Source organism: Leptinotarsa decemlineata, unplaced genomic scaffold (assembly GCF_025532065.1).
Source record: "Leptinotarsa decemlineata unplaced genomic scaffold, Ldec_3_MD MMD2_tig00026345_RagTag_RagTag, whole genome shotgun sequence".
NCBI classification, from domain to species: Eukaryota; Metazoa; Arthropoda; class Insecta; order Coleoptera; family Chrysomelidae; genus Leptinotarsa; species Leptinotarsa decemlineata.
Window position 1 is genome coordinate 3199624 of NW_027412696.1, and position 18207 is coordinate 3217830.

The 18207-nt window shown below is 33.3% G+C and overlaps 1 protein-coding gene across 7 annotated transcripts in view; it reads left to right on the plus strand.

The window, feature by feature from the left end:
- Window positions 1-18207, plus strand: part of LOC111505991 (CUGBP Elav-like family member 1) — a 901046-nt gene that overhangs the window by 806189 nt on the left and 76650 nt on the right. For all 7 annotated transcript variants that reach the window (XR_012467628.1, XM_074183776.1, XM_074183777.1 and 4 more), the window contains one exon: window positions 12550-12729. Coding sequence is in view for 6 of the 7 variants with exons in the window: in XM_074183776.1 (XP_074039877.1) it covers window positions 12550-12729 (180 nt within the window). In the remaining variant the exon portion in view is untranslated. The remainder of the gene's footprint in view (window positions 1-12549; window positions 12730-18207) is intronic.

Below are 18207 nucleotides of genomic sequence, written 5' to 3' on the forward strand. Positions count from 1 at the left end.
TTCAGAACTATCGATAAACTGTAGAAACACTCTTCAGATTTATTTATTTTACAGTGAAAGGAGGTTCTAGTTGATATCAAGGGAATGAGATAGTTGAACAATTGCATAATCGTATATGTTTTTGATCTTTCATAGTAATCACTTTTAGAAATTGTAAAAGTGAATGTCTTGATCGAATCAACTCAGCTGAGAAAAGTTAATTATAGTATGCCAGATACTGTGAAGTGTATATTATTATTAAATTTTCAAAACATAAAAGTTTAAATTAAAATGGTTATATTTTTAGGAGTGACAAATTTTTTGGAAAAGAAAGTTTTTGGCGAATGTTTGGAATACAAACTGAGTAGAGAAAAGTGTTATTTGTATAATTCAGTATTCATATTTTTTTGTTTCGAAAAATTTTTTTTTCGTGAAATTCAATGTTTATGTGAAAGTAGTTGTTTTCAGGAGGGCTTTTTCTATCAGTTCGTGTCTAGAAGTAACTTTTTTACATGATCTACAAATCTATGTATGGAGTTACTTCTTTCAAAATGGATTCCTTCCTTCGTTTCTTTGGAAAATTCCCACATTTTTTTTATCAAAATGAAGTAGTAGAAAGCCAAAAACTTTCTTTCCCAAAAATACCTTTTCTTTCGTGTAACTGAATTTTTATATGAGAGTATTTGTTCCAACTACTTTTTGTTCCAATTTGTCTCTGAAAGTTACTTATTCGCATGGTGTACACATCTTTGTGAAGAGTTCATTTTGAAATTGATTGTTTTTTTTCTTCGGAAGTTCCCTACATATTTCGTATAAAGATGAATGAGAAGAAAGCCAAAACCTTCCTTTCCGAAAAAAATTCAAATTTTAAAGGAGAATTAATTATCCATTTGTCATTTTCGGTAATTTATAACTGTTTTTTCAGCAAAGGGAGTTGAGGAGACTGAATTTCATTTATGTAACATTCGCTCATATCCAACCAGATTGTGAAACTTTTCAGAAAATGGGATTATCAGGACTTCGGTATATATATTAAACAGGAAAACAACAAGTAACTGTGAAACAAAGTATATATTCATTACAAAAAAGTTCTTGAGATAATAAGCACGAAAGTGAAGCTATAGTCATCTCATTTTCATAATCTCATTAAATTTTCAAATCAATATCATGTTTTCTTGTTGAAAAAATGGAAAAAACATCTGCGTATTGACCACAGATGAACTAGTGACCTAACTACCTACGAAGAAATTGTTGGAAATTCTGAAAGTATGCGAAATATAAAGAACTTGTGATATAATTTACTCTCATATCAAAGAAACATCTCCTCGTGCAATTCGTTTTAATTATAAGAACATAGGGAGCAAAATAAACCAACATTCCTTTCTTAACTGGATCGTTATCCAAATTTTATGAACATAATAATGAAGTAAACGATAAAGTATGTACGGTGTTATTCAGTTGCATGCAGTCAGGCATTAAATTTTTCCATTTCCTTTCCTGAAAATTAAATCATAGCGTGCCGAACAAGTGGCTCTCTTTAGCCATATTGTGCTTGGAACAATGGCATTACGCAACAATTAATATCACGAGGAAGCCCCATTGTTTAATGGAATTTGGTAGTTGATAGTAGGTTGCATATATTGGTGTTCCTGATGTATTGATGTATTGTTTCGTGTCAAAATTGCAAAGTTAATGAATTTTATCATTCACGTTTAGATTAGTAAATTTTGTAAATTCAAATGTCACGAAAACTCATAATGCCATCATCACGAACTGTGGAGAAAAATTAATTTCAGTATGTTACAACTGTGAATCATGTCAATAATAATTCCATTATTTTTTATCATTTACCTACAATCTTGCATATTAATTGCATAGTTCATCATAGTTTGTCATAGTTCAAACACTATAATATTTGAACATTTCCCAATTGTCTTAGGTGGGATCATTCAATAAAAGGCGTAATAAGTGCATTGGTACGTATTTCTGAAATTTCAGTTTTTTTCAGATTATCTATAAGTGACGAATGAAAGTCGGTAAATATAACGAACACACGATATTATATGTTTCAATTATTCATTTGAGAAGACGAAAATTAAATAATTATGGAATTTCATAAAATGAAACAAAATGACAGAGTTCCAAATGAATGATAAGTGTACATAATTGTTGTTCTACTTCTTCAATAAGATGTATTGCCTCCTGTAGCCCTTCTGCAAGATTCCACTTATCCACCCATACTGTCGATAAAGTTATTGATAACATGCTGAGGAACATTGTTCCACTTTTCCAAAATAGCATTACGAAGCTGTTCTAAGCTGTCAGGTGGATCATTTTTGGTACTCAACCTCCTAGAAATGTGACTCCGAATATGCCCTATCGGATTCATCCTTGCAATTCCTTCTTCCTCCAGAGCGTTTTGCACAGCCAGTGTTCGATGTGGTCGTGCATTATCATCCATAAATACAAAAGCATTACGTATGGCGCCTCGGAACAGTCGAACCACATCCAAAATGACATTTTGAAGGTGAAATTCCCCGTTTCTGCTCTAGGTACAATTATCAGTGATGTTCGTGTTCCATAGATGATACCACTCCACACCATAATGCTCCCAAGTTGATTTGAATTGATATTCCATGTCAATTGCAGTCGATGCTTACGTCGTGTTGGTATCCAAACACGAATGCGGTAGTCATCATTCATAAGCCCAAAACAACTCGCATGGGAAAATATAGTATTTCGCCACTGATATTGGTTCTATTGTGAATGGGTTTTTGTCCAGTTCAACGTCTCCGTCTTTGTGCGGCATTTATTCTCGGTGCCCACAAAAAGCCTACATGATAAACCATCACTACGAAGACGCCTACGTACGACTTGACAAATTGATGCCATATATTCTTTGGAAATGTTTGTTTCGAAGGGTTCCTCTGTGCAACAAGTATCGATCCTGACGTTGTGTTGTCCGTCTTCTTCGACCGCTTCGGTGTATTTCGTGAACATGACCACATTCTGTAAACTTCGAAATCACCCTAGAAACCCCGTGTTAGGAATCACAAGTTAAAAGGTAAGACCTCGTTAATCCATATCTCACACAAGTTTCGACTTCTGAGGGTTGTCGTTCGTAGGGGTGCGATAGCTGGTTAACAGAAAAACAGATTTTAAATAGAAAACAGAACCGTGCTCTGGATGAAACCTAGTTTTCTTGTTATATGCCATTGGATCTATCCTTGCTCGTACAAAATTACAATCGTCATACGATCTTCTTCAGATAAACGTGCACCAGGCATAAGACATGAATAATTGAATAGATTTGGGAAGCTGAATACACTCTTTGAATGAATGAATCGAAAAGGTTTTGTATGAAAGTGTATAATTATAAAATCATTATTTTGAATTTTTTGAGGTTATGATTTCAAGAAAAATTGTTCATGATTACTTTCTTGTCAGGCAACAGGAAGTATCAAAAACGAGGACATAATACATTTGCAATATTTGATTTATATAAAACTCAATAGCCCAATAACCAACGAAATACATTTTATAGATTGATGTTATATGGTTCAGTGAAATTATTATATGAAAGAAGAGCAACTTGAGACAGAATCTGTCAAGTCAAGTGTCATATTGAAAATAATAATACCAACTTGAGGAGTGGTCCATTATGGATTTAAAATTTTTTTTGTGGAGAAGCCAATATAGAATAATGTATTTTGCTAATGAATTTCAATTAATTAAATTACAATGAAGGGGAAGGAAACCTCTGTTTAAGTTTTCTCGAGTATTCAAGCAATGATCATCATTGTAGAGTTATTTGGAGTTCTCCAGTTAAACAAGTCCAGTCTGAGGAAATTTTTTTTTATCAATTTCATGTAAAATTTTGGAAATCCTATTGGGGCTAAAGTTGTGATTGTGAAATTGAATGTGGTGTCCAAATGCAGATTTTTCAGGTATATTTAAATGTTTATTATTGCGAGTGATGAGAGGTCTACAGGTTCTACCTATGCATGATGGAGAACAATCAGAGCAGTCAAGCTTATAGACTCGATTTCTATGTAACTTGTTAATTTTGTCTTTTGAATTCACCAGAAAGTTGCTTCAGTTATTTTGAGATTAAAATGAAATTTTTATACCAGGTATGGTATTTCCAAATTTATAGAAAATGCATTTCTCTTTCGTATATCCCTCTTTTTTTTCTCCAGCCTGTGACAAGTATCGATTTCTAGTTATCTTCCATATTAAGTACTCTCATCTATTTTTGTTGTTTAATGAATATTCAAGTGACCCAGCAAATGCCAACAGCTGTGTGACGTATATTTGTGTTTTAGGATTAGTTAGGTTAGTTTTTTAATTTTTATTATATTTTAAATAGTAAGGGTTGAGCGGTAGACACCCTCGGGTGACCTCTATTGGGATTTCTGAGTAGCATAAGTATCATTTTATTTCTCATTGGAAATGAAGACATTATTAATATTATTATTATTATTATTCGATCCCCATTAAAAATGTTTTTATAGTTTCAATAGTTTGAATATCCTGAGTGAGTTTGGCTATGTTTCTGCTATCAATAACCCGACTCGAATGCAAGGAGATAACGGATCTTGTATCGATCACATCTTTATCAGAGCAGTTCCCATACTGCTTGAAAGAGTTATTGCTATGGTAATTCGAACTGATATCACCGATCATTTTTCAACTGCGATTCAAATGATATTTGATACTCCTCAATGCAATAAAAAAATCAGTCAAAAGACGATGACGCACATTAAACAATCCGAGTTAAGAAAAAATATGGAAAACATATCATGGGAGGTTGTCTTTAATGCACCTTCAGCAGATTATGCTATGAACAGTTTCCTCAATATCATCAATAATGCCATAGAACTATGTACAGTTCAAATAAGACCTAAAAGAAAAAACACAAAGATAGCGCCATGGATTACAAATGGTTTAGTGAAATCGGTTAATACAAAAAATGAACTTTTCAAACGCGTACGTTCGAATCCCATGAATATGCACTTGAGGAATGATTTAGAGTATATCAGAATAAACTAACAAATTTAATAAGAAGAGCAAAGTATGACTATTATCAGAAAAAAATTAAAATGAACTCGACAGACTCTAAAAGCTTATGGCAAGTTGTAAAAGAAGTAAGCAACACACATAAAACGAAACGCCCCATTACTCAAATAAAAACTGAAGAGGATGGTACTGTAACAGATAAACATGCAATCGCCAACGAATTTAACTTTATATATTCCACCTTAGGAAAAAAAATGGCAGATAAGATAAAAAAAAACCCAAATTTCCTATATTTCCCTGAAACTGTACCAAATTCTTTTGTTCTTCTTCCTACCAACAGAAATGAGATCAAAGAGGTTATCAAAGATCTAAAGCCAAAAAAATCCACTGGAATTGACGGTATCTGTTCTGAAACGTTGAAATCCATTTCCTTGTATATCGAGGAGCCTTTGGCATTCATTTTCAATATGTCTATGGATACAGGTTTCTGGCCAACAGCACTAAAAAAAACAATAGTTATTCCTTTATTCAAGAACGGCGACGAGACAGTGGTTACAAATTACAGACCCATTTCCCTTACTACACACCTGAACAAAGTTTTTGAAAAAATCCTTAAAAAAAGGTTAACATCGTACGTCTCGAAATATAACATAATATCTAATCGTCAGTTTGGGTTTCGCGAAAAAGTATCCACTCAGGACGCAATCATAGCTCTCATCACAGATATATCATCAGCTCTTAATGAAAATAAACCATGCCTATGCGTATTCATCGACTTGTCGAAGGCATTCGACACAGTTGACCATGACCTTCTATTGAAATCCTTGGAGGATATTGGTATAAGAGACAAAACTTTGAATTTGTTCAGAAGTTACCTCACTGATAGATTCCAGTGTGTGAGAATTGATGACGTGTTGAGTGACACGCGAAAAACTGTTATTGGGGTTCCCCAAGGCACGGTTTTAGGACCAATCCTTTTCAACATATATGTGAATGGACTGTACTCTATCGAAAGCAAAGGTAAAATATTAGGTTTTGCAGACGATACGGCTATTTTCTACAAGGCGAATGGCTGGGAGGAACTGAAAAGTATTGTTGAAACTGATCTCGGATCAATAAAAAATTGGCTTGAACATCGATTGTTGACAGTAAATTTCAATAAAACTCATTATCTACCCTTCAGTTGCAATAATTTCAGTAATCCTTCTTTTTCACAATTGAAGATTGGACAACATGTAATACTTCCCGAATCAAAAGTGAAATATCTAGGTGTGATAATTGACTCACATCTTAAGTGGAAGGAACATATTCAATATATCTGTAATAAGTTACGTTGTATACTATACAAATTCAAATATTTGTTGAAAATACTGACATACTCTGATCTCAAAATTCTATATCACGCACTCGTGGCGAGTCATCTGAGCTATGGAATCGCTTGCTGGGGTGAAACATTCCATATACACCTTCGTCCACTTGACGTGCTCCAAAACAGGTTCCTGAAATTGATGCTATCAAAACCACCACATTATTCAACAGAATCATTGTATTCCGAAGCTAAAGTTTTCAATATCCGCCAACTGTTTTACTATAATATTGTCATAGCTTATTACAAGTACAGAAGTTTCACTCTTCCGACTCACTTATACAACACCCGTAAAAAAAATAACCACGTTATTCCTCAAACGCAAAAATCAATTTTCCAGCATTCATACAATTACCTTGCTCCTAAGCTGTTCAATACTATTCCCGACGAAATGCGCAGTGTCACAATTATTCATTTGTTCAAGAAAAAATTAAGATTATTCATATTATCTCAACCAAGAAAATTTTTTGCTGAACTTGTTGACAAAAAAAATATTTGAAATTTGTGTGTTATGTTTGTTATATACCTGAACCCATATGATGCATATGTTTGCATGTACATCATTAACATCAATTCATTTAAGTATAAAGCAGTTTCATAATATAATGTATAATGCGCGTTATCATTTTTTGAATTTTTTTACAACAGTACCTATTATGAAATGAAAAATATCCCCCTTCTGATCGTTCACCTTCTAGGTTTACAATTTGATCATTTTATAGCCCTAACATTATTTTAAAAAAAGTGTCTGTATGTATTTGTGTGTGTATGTGTTAAGTTTTCTTTTTTAGGCGAAACAAGTGCTTCTGCACTTATTGCCATTTTACTTTATTCAACATAGCTATTATTTGTTTGTATGATTATAATTATTCTTTTTTATGAATAAAGTCATTATTATATTATTATAATATCAACCGACTCATTCAAGGTGGCTCGTTTCAACTATAAAATGTTAAACAAATGATAACTAATAATAACAAATGATACGTTCTTCCCCGTTTATATAAAAAAAGTTTCATGTGCATGAAGTAGGTACCTGATTTTCCGAAGCTTGGCGAAGTGTTTAACAACCTTATTCTGAGAAATCACAAATTCTGTGATGCGTCATTATGAAATGATACTAAGCGTCGAAATTTGCTTCGATGAACTTCGTATGAGCTTCAAATTAGAAGAGATAAACCGTTTTATGACGATGGGGTGAATAATAATAATAATATAATTTATTGTGATTAAGAATAAATCTTGTGGACAAAGCTTGTGAGAAATAAATACAAAAGTATAGAAATATAAAATGTGAATATAAAAACACGAAATTTTGTATTAACATGATTGTGTACAGATTAGTTTAAAAATATTATCAACAATTATATAGTAGACATATAAACATATATACTCATATATAATATTACATAAATAAACACACCCATTGCATCAGACAATCGAACATTTATATCCAAAGAAGAATATAAACAAAAATCTTATATAACCTAAATTCAAATATGCACATTTTGTCACGTAAATTTATCATTATAGAACTCTTGCAAATTATAATAGGGTCTATCAGCCAAAAATGTTTTAACTCTTATTCTAAACAGTTTGTTGGTCAAATTTGCCTGTCTTATATCTGAGGGCAAGTGATTAAACATCTTGACTCCATTGTAATAAATAGAATTCCTGACCAAATTTGTAAAAGGACATTATTTTTTCTTAAACACCAGTTGCTGAATGACTCCTACAAAAGGTTATAATTTATGATATTTATTGAACATTCTGCGAATGAAGTTGATACAAAGAAATTTAACATTTTGTAATGTTCAATTTTTTCGTTATCGTATGGTAGTATAGTATAGTTTCGGATTCGTATAAATTGTTACAGGCACGCCTTTTAATTAAAGTGTACTAGGTTGGTCTGAAGTTCATACAGTTCAGATGTATGCACGTATCTCATCCAAGAATGGAGTGTACAGTTGTAATCTGCTGATACGCGCAAGTTTCAAATACAATGACACCACTGTCATCAAACACTGCGACGGTTTATAACCATTCAACTGTTTCTGTGTATTCTTCGAATTCTCGACTGCAATTCTGTACCCGTTTCATGTTACAGTTACTTTTCTTTATGGATGTCGAATGTACAGGGTAAGAGACAAGTAAAAATATTTTTATCGTCAGGAACAATCGTCTTGCACCTATGGTGGTTTTTCCCATTGAAAGGCACTCTTACAGACCTCTAGTTTTTTCATAGATTTGTATAGCAATTGTAATAACAAATCCAGCTATGTGTCACAACACAAGTCCGTATTAAAAAGTAAGATTGATGATGAAATCTATTGAAAGAAACGTCGCATTGCCAATTGTTCCTCATCAAATTGTAAAAATTATGGAACAGTATTGAAAGTTGCTTGTCCTCTTCTTCAAATCATTCGAAATGGAAACGGTAGAACCAAAAAATGAAATTCGACAATTCAAGTATTTGGTGAATATTTCACAAAGAATCACTAATATTTTCGAGATTATTCTAGTTTCCCAAAATAGGAAACTTTTGTCCAATTTAACCGACCTTGTAGGTCTTACCGTTGTCGAGATAGCATCAGCTATGGGATCAGCTAAAAAAATGTATACATTACTGAATGTCAATAAGTTACACAGACCTCACGCATTCATTTCATCATTTCAGTCCACATCTATTGAAAACACGTTTCCATGAATTTTCAATAGATTAATTTCACGTCAGAGGTTCCAAATTCAACTTTTCCGGTTCAGTTAACATAATTGAAATCTCACCTACAGTAATGTTTAAACACCATCATACATGTATATAAACAATTAGATATTGAATGTTTCAAACCAAAAATAGAAACATTCCAACTCATTGAATATGATTTCACTTTGTAAGGAATTGAGCGCATAATATTGCTTCACTTCCACTGGTATGTTATTCGTATTCTGTAACAGAGTAATGCAATTAGAGAAATCAGTATGACTTTGGCACAGTTTAAAGAATGAAGAAACCAGAAAAAAAATGGTCAACGGAAAGGACATAAATTATGTTCGGATGTGAATTATAATTTACAATTAATGGTGTGACTATTTGTTTTTCATTATTGATAATGATGGCATTTGTTTATATCGGCGCATTCATTAATTCCAGAGGCGCATTTGCTTTTTCAGCTGCAGGAACACCCGGAAAAACCTGCAGCACCACATCATCTAATAAACTATTTTCTAATAAATAATTTATCCTAAAAATATACCCTCTAGATAATAGTCACAAAAAATAATCGTAAATAAATTTTTAAAGAAAACAAATAATAAATATTATTTTGTATGTGAACTATGTATGATTTTATTAGTACGTATTATTTTTCGTGATAGAATAAAAATTCGTATTCAAGTGAAATTCAGTTGTGAGATTTTCACTCAACAGTACTGCGGTTTTCTAAACTGTTCCGTGAAAATCTCAAAATGAAGTATTTCTTGAATATACAGTGTCATCCTTGAAGTATGCACCATATGGGAAACTTATTTATTAAGGGTTTTTCGACAAAAAGGTATTCTTGATAAAAGTTTGTGCATCCCCTAAAACTAAACATGTACTAACAAAATACAGTAAAACACACGTAATATAAGAGGAGCCTTCAAATATTTGATTTTGAGACAAGAGTAAAGTACTCTTATTTTGAAAAATCTCGGGAAATGTTATTTGGAAAAGTGGTTCGCATCGAAAAACAATAGGGCGCCACGAGGCGCTCGAGACCCTAATGCACTTGCTACCAGAATGTTCAGCATATGCGGTCTTGGCCTATATCCATTGATATAACGCGGCCCTTAGAGTGCTACATTGCCATCTACGGCACTCTTACGGTATTGACGAGACACTGGTGTTGCCCTGGCTCCTGGCGAGACGAATATCGTCCGAAAAGTGGAGGAAAAACGGATGAAATATCGAACTCCACAGACTTTATCCGGACCACTCTATCAGGATGGTTGTTCTGATTATTGGAGTCTTTGGTGAAATGATGCCCTCTCTACTCTCGAATCTTAAAATCAATCCGGCTTGCCGCACTAAGGCAGAAATCTCAGCCGGACAGATGCAAAAGGCTGTCATTTTTGGCTCACTGCGCTTGCTCAGGGCACATGATTCTCGGCCCCAATGATCACTTACCCCACAGTGTGAGGAGTGGTCATTGGTTGATATTGCTGGCACGCCCTTCCGAATGTATCGGGGCTTCGGGGGATAGGGTCTGACCAGCGCACACTACGGTGGAAAAAAAAATAACAATATATTCATTTGCTCACATACAAGACAAGTAGAAGAGAAATACATTGCAAATGAATATCGTACAATCCACGGAAGCAACATATGTTACTTGTGTGTGGTGTAATAAATAAGGAATATACATATATACAGATATAGGTACATATATTCACATATATCAAAAGTTCAATCTGAAATGTATACAATGTTTAGAATAAAATTATTGGAGAATAAAACAAAACAAAGTGATGTGGTATTGTCTAAATTATATATAAGTAAACTGTGGTGGAATAAAATAAAATAAAATGCAATGCACAATGAATAACATGCAGTTTCATCAATGATTTATGAAAAGTTTCAGTGGAACCATAATTGACATGTTGATTTTCAGACCTACACCCAATTGTTGTGATTGATCTAGATTTGACGTCATGGCCTTCTGAGTGAAGTTTTATTTTCTTACCATTCATTCAGGCCAGTCTCAACTCCCTACACTGTAGATTAATGGACTGACACCCATCAGAAAACAACGACTCCCCTTGCTAATAACACAAAGGGCGTTGGATTATATCCGATAGGTGTCAGTGCAGGATTCTTCACTGAAGTTATTCCTGCATATGCTGTTGACGATACAACTGCCGCAATATATTTTCAATTATTGGAACACTTGCAGACCGGTTTCGGGCTGTTTGGCCACTCGTCAGTGCAAGGTAGTGTATATCATCAACATAAAGTCGATGATTTCCGATAATTGAAAGTCAAATTATTTCAGAGTATCATTCTTCGAACTAAGCAGAAGTAGACAACAACAACAGATTTTTCATCGCCCCATATAATTGAAATTATATCTTTTTCAAAATCAATAACATGATGAACGTTTCACTATTCCGCTTTTCTATCTTCTTATATTCTTTTCTCTTTGAGCGATTCCTGACCAATAATAGTTTGTCTAGTTTTATATCATCGCCAGTCACTGATCTTTTTTCATGTATTCATATACTTATTTCAATGATATGCTGCTTCAATACCTATGGAGATACTTTTTTAGGTTAAGTGAAAGAACAATTTAGCAGTTATTTGCATAGCTGCGAAATTGAACTTCGCCTTTTACTATAACTTTATATATGTAGTTAGCCCTTAATATTGTTATTTTTTTTTGTATGTGTGGTAATAAAGACGTTTATTATTAGTATTGTTATTATTATTATTATTATTATATGCCTGTGAATGAGGTAACCAACTGCATATCCGAAATTTGCCCAATTCCTCGTATAAGAAATGAAAACTTTTCACATATAGTCACTGGGCATACTTGACGACTGGCTATAAATCAAATCATCTAAAAGAACACTTATACCTGTCAGATATAATCGAACGGCCTTCGTGGTATTAGCCAGGGGAGAAGTTGTTTTCCGATAGGTGTCAGTTCATTAGCTAACAGTGTAGGAAGTGGAGACTGGATTGAACGAATTGTTCCTTTAGATGATTTCATTTATAGCCAGTCTTCAAGTATGCCCACTAACTATATGTGAGAAGATTTTTCAGTGGCTTATAATAGACAATAACTTTTCTGAATGAACTTTTGAGACTCTGTAGATTCTCTATTTATTCAACTCTGTTTATTTTTTGAATTGTGGAAGTTTAAGTGAGTGAGCCACACAAAATTCCATTATTATCTGGAAAACATTCAATTATTTTGATTTACTGTTGACCATAAAGTAAATATAATGCCGAAATTTGCATTTTCATGCATCAATATACAAAACATATTCATTAACATGGATCATTTTGCAAAATTTCATAGTTCTAATCTGGTTATTGAGGATATTTTTACATTTATTACGCCTAATATATTTTATTGACTTTACTGAAATAAAACAATTCTGGATGTCCATTATCAAATTCAAATGATTTCTGTTTGTTACAGAACGAAAGCTGTTCGTTGGAATGCTCAGCAAAAAACTGTGCGAGAATGACGTGCGTTCTCTGTTCAGCAGTTACGGGACAATCGAGGAGTGTACCGTTCTTAGGGACCCAACCGGAAATTCTCGCGGCTGCGCATTCGTAACTTTTGCCTCCAAGCAGTCAGCCTTAAGTGCCATCAAAGGTGAGTTATTCAGAGTCATTCCTTCAAAAATGTCTTCGAAAGATATCGCTGCATAGATGTTTCCCAAAATATTTTCCCCTATTTCATTATTCAATGTGAATATATGAAAAAGAATTCTAGATCTTATGAAACACTGAAATATCTAGGTTGAACCACAGGATTCAAGATTTTGCTTTTGCAACATTTTTTGCTTGTGCTACAAGCAATCGAATTGCAGCTGGAAAAGAAGAGAGAAACCCTGTCAACTTCAACACTAATTTATGACTTCAACAAGGATTTTAACAGATGTAAGTCATTACCTTAAGAAAATTGGGAATTCTAAATAAATAATACTCGCCCTCGTGTAAATTCAGTAAACTCTGTTGACTTTGAAATGAGTTATTGGCGCCAACAAGAAGTTGAACACTTTGGAGACCTACAAGCAATTACATAAGGAGTATTGGGAATTCGAAATGAACAATACTTCCCATGTTGTCAATTCAACAAGCTGTATACTTCAGGAAAGAACATTTTTTTACTTGCGCTACAAGCAATTGGATTCCAGCTGAAAAAAAAGAGAGAAACCCTGTCAACCTCAAGATTAATTTAAGACTTTAACAAAGATTTTGAAGACGTACAAGTCACTACGTGTTGAGTACTCCGAAATAAACAACATTCCTGCTGGTGTGAATTTAGCAAACTGTATATTTTGCAACATTTCTTGCTCGTACAACAAGCAATCGCATTCAAGCTGAGAAAGAAGAAACACTGCCTGTTTACAATGAAATTAATTTATAACGTCAACAAAAATTTGAACAATTTGAAGACGTACAAGTCATTACATAAGGAGTACTGGGAATTAAAAATGAACGATACGCATCTGCTGTTAATTCAACAAACTGTATACTTCAGGGAAAAACATTTTGCAACAGTTTTTGCTTGTGCCACAAGCAATAAGTTTCTGACAGGGAAGAGAGAAACCCTGTCAACAAGATAATGAATTTATGATGTCAACAAAAATATCATCACTTTTAAGACGTTTAAATCTTCTGTTGTTAAGTTAGCAAACTGTTTACTTTAGAAAAACAATATTTTGAAACATTTTCTGCTCGTGTAACATGCAATTGGATTTCAGCTGAAAAAGGGGAGAGAAACCCTGTTGGACATGAAATTAGTTCATGACGTCAACAAGGATTTGAACGCTTTGAAGACGTACGAGCCATTACATAAGGGGTATTGGAAATTCGAAATAAACAATACTATTTTGTTGTCAATTCAGCAAGCTGTACACTTGAGGAAAAAAGATTTTGCAGCATTTTTGGCTTATGCTACAAGCAATCGTATCCCAGCTGAAAAAGAAGAGAGAAACCATGTCAACTTTAACATTAATTTAATACTCTAACAATAAAGAATACTCCTATTGTGTAAATTTCGCAAACTCTATGTTTCAGAAGAAAACATTTTGCAACATTTCTTGCTCGTGCAACAAGCAATCGGATTCCCGCTAAAAAAGAAGAAAGAAACCCTGTTTACCATGAAATCAATTCATGACGTCAACAAGAATTTGAACAATTTGAAGACGCACAAGTCATTATATAAGAAGTACTGGGAATTAAAAATTAACGATACCACCCTGCTGCCAATTCAGCAAACTGTATACTTCAGGGAAAAAGATTTTGCAACATTTTTTGCTTGTGCCACAAGCAATCAGATTCTCTGACAGAGAAGATATAAAAACTGTCAACCAGATAATGAATTTATGATGTAAACAAATATTTGAACACTTTTGTAATGACGTTCAAGTCATTACACAAGGAGTTTTGGGAATTGAAAATGAACAATTCTCCCTCTTTTGTCAAGTTATCAAACTGTTAACATGAGAAAAAATTATTGGCCAAAATTTTTGCTTATGCTACGAGCAATCAAAGTTCAGCGGAAGTAGAAGAGAGAAATCCTGTCAACTACAACATCAATTCAATGAGGATTTTAACACTCTGAAGACGTATTGAGGAGTATTGGGAATTCGAAATGAAAATACTTCCGCTGTAGTCAATTTAGCAAGCTGTATACTGCAGGAAAATTATTTTGTAATATTTTCTGCTTGTGCTTCAAGCAATCTGATTCCAGGTGAAAGAAGAGGAGAGACGCCCTTTCAACTACAACATCGATTAATGACGTCAACACAGTTTTGAACAATTTGAAGACGTACAAGTCATTACATGGGGAGTACTGGGAATTCAAAATGAACAATACTCCTCCTGATTGCAATTCAGCAAACTAGAGACGTGTACTCTGTATATATTTATGTTATAACCTTCAATGTGTGTATTTCAGTTGCTGTTTTCATATCATTTCTTCATTTCTTGAATTGCAAATGATTTAGAGAAGATTTTTTTGTCGAGTATCATGCAGTGTCTTCAGTTATCATTTTCAATGTGAAATTAAAGTGAAAACTTACTTATTGAAAGAGACTCTAGGATTAAGAGCCTGAATTATTGTGCTGAAAATTAGTAAATCTGTCACCACGATTTCAACCATTTTATAACATGATAGAAACACACAAGGAAATATAAAAATATTGAAGTTGATGTAAAACATCAGTAACCAAATTTCGAAATTCAAAAGTAAAATACAAAAATCAGCTTGATTATTCCACATAATTAAAAGAATCTTTGTTGAACAATTATGTTGGTAACCAATATAATTGAGAGTCCAATTTGAGTAGGTGGCAACCAAGTGTCCTAGTTCAAAAGGTACGAGATGGACCTCAAAATATAGTCATGAGCACCCTATTATTTATCTTGTACTTAAAAGAAGTAGAAGAACATTGCTTCTACAAGCAGTGTTTTTTTGCGGATGACAATACCTATATCTATTGAGACGTTCGAAATTTAATGACATATTTCTGAATCCATCATTGAAGAAAGCAGAATACTGTATATGTGAAAGTTTAATGATTATTTAGAGATTCAAATATAAAGCCGTTTCATTAATAGAATGCGGAGTAAGAAAGAACTATTTTTCTCCCTAACATTTATGTGAAGTGCCATAGTTATGACTTGGTAGTATTTGTGAAGTATTTTAATCAAATGTCTTCTTAATATTTTCCCAGTTTCTATTCCTTTTATACTATAGAATTTTCCATTTTAGCGATATTTTTATGTTCAACCTTCTACTGTAATTTCCACCTGGCAGTTGTTCTACCTTCATTTATTTCGTGAATAACAACAGACAAGGCATGCTCGTTAAAATAACTAATTATTTCTAACGGGCTTCAAAAATATTTACAGAATAATGAATTGTTTTTCGATAGGAATTCTGAACCTTCATTTAAATGTCTCTGTTTCAAAATGTATTGATGATTAATTACAGGAGGTATTGAGTCTGGAAATCCAACCTATGAAAAATGTATTGGTCTGAGAATAAGAATCTAGGAATATTACAGGTGTATACCGGAAAGTTTCGAACATTCAAATATTTTGGAATGCAATTGAATGCTTGAGTTTGGCTTACTAGTTCTCAGAATGAATTATTGTTTATTTATTTTAGTGTTGATTTCAAATATTCATGTAATACATTCTTTGGTTAAATTATATGCTATCAATTCATCGTCTAGTTATATTTTAGTGCATTAAAGTGTAGGGCTGAAAAACTCAGTCAAATTCTTATCCATCTCCTGATGATGCTAACTTGGTGTAGAAAACGGTACTTTTAATCTGGTGGTAGAAAAAAGTTTTCATTCACTCGTTGGTTAGTAGGTACCTCGTCCACTAGATAGAGTGACATTTTGTTGTTCGCTCCAACTTAGGAAGAGGAATGAAATACTCTGAAAGAACTCTGATTTTCAATAATGGAATATAATTGACTATAGGTTGATGATGGCCACTATATTGCACTGACGAGTGGCTAATGAGCCCGAAACCGGGCTGCAAGTGTGCCCGTTCCAAAATTGAAGGTCGACTCTTTCAGTTGTATTGCCAATTGCATATGCAGAAAATTTTCTGTGAAGATTCCTGCACTGACGCCTGTCGAATATAATGCAATGCCCTTGGTGGTATTAGCCAGGGGAGTAGTTGTTTTCTGATAGACGTCGGTTCATTCAACCTGCTATGTAGGTATATCCGAGACTGGCTTGAACTTCGAAAGTTCATTTCCTAAGATTCCAAATATAATTACTCATTGAAAACTCCTTTTCAAAAACATGGGTTGTATAACTGAATATGGTAACGTTTCGAAATTCACATAGAAAAACAAATTCCAAAAAATTATTTATTTTCTGAATTGAAGTTCTCCAGTGAAATCGAATGAAATGAATTCGAAACAAATCAACATCTCTTGGGATCATCAACATTTTCAGGAATATGAAAAAAAATATAATGACACTTTTCAAAAGACTCAATTTTGGTAATGTGAAGAATGCTATTGAACACAAAAATCATGGAAATTATAGCAACTCCTCATAGGGAAATAATCTAGGAGTTTACATCGTTAACTAGGCTTATTCGGAGTCAATGAGACCAAGAAAATTCGGGATCAATGAGACCGAGATCAAGTTTCCTATAAAATCAGCAAATATAATAACTAAATATTTTCATACGAGAAAAACAACTTTTTCAATTTTTATCTGTATTTATGGTACACCACCTACATAATCTTATTTTTTTTGAGATGGCTTTTCTGAGGGAATCACAATATGGAGAGCAATATATGGCATTCCATTGAATAAAAATGGTACACAATGATTCTACTGGACATTCTGTATATCGGAGGATATTTCAGAAAAATACAATGCATTGATATATGAAACTTTTATACGAAATATTTTTTATAACTACAGTCCTTCATCTCAAACTTCTAATGGGACTCATGATTTCTTGTAGAATCAGAGTAAGCACCAAAAAAATGCACTAACATGAATTCATCCAGAATAACACTAGATGATTTCAAAGACGTTGCTTTCCCACTTCTGAAGATTTTTCATATTTTTGAGATATTCTTGAAAAAATCATGTCGTTTAGTCGATTTTTCAATAATTTTTTGAACATTGGAATACAAAAAACACAATACCCAATGAAGTTACACTTGTGCAGCTAACAATGCAAATGTCTTATGTAGTTGACAGAATGTTTCTGAGGAATGTTAGAGGTTCGACCTTCTCTTGCCAAAAAATCTGTGAGGAATAAAAAAAATTAATGAAATACCAAAACAACTAAGGATACCAACACCGGAATATTTGGTGTAGTCCGTTAAAATGTAGTCAACCACATGTGTAGTTTGATTAACTCACTCAATCGACCGCTGTGTGAACCGGTGGTTCGAACCGCATGGTTCTCCAAACCTGTGTTACGAATGACACATTAGAAGGTGAAACCTCTTTAGTCCTTTAGTTTCGACTTCTGAAAGTTGTCCTTCGTAGGGATGCGACAGCTATTTGACGGAAAACAATAGGTAAAATATCAATAATATACAAATGATGAAGGATGCAAAATAATGAAAAAG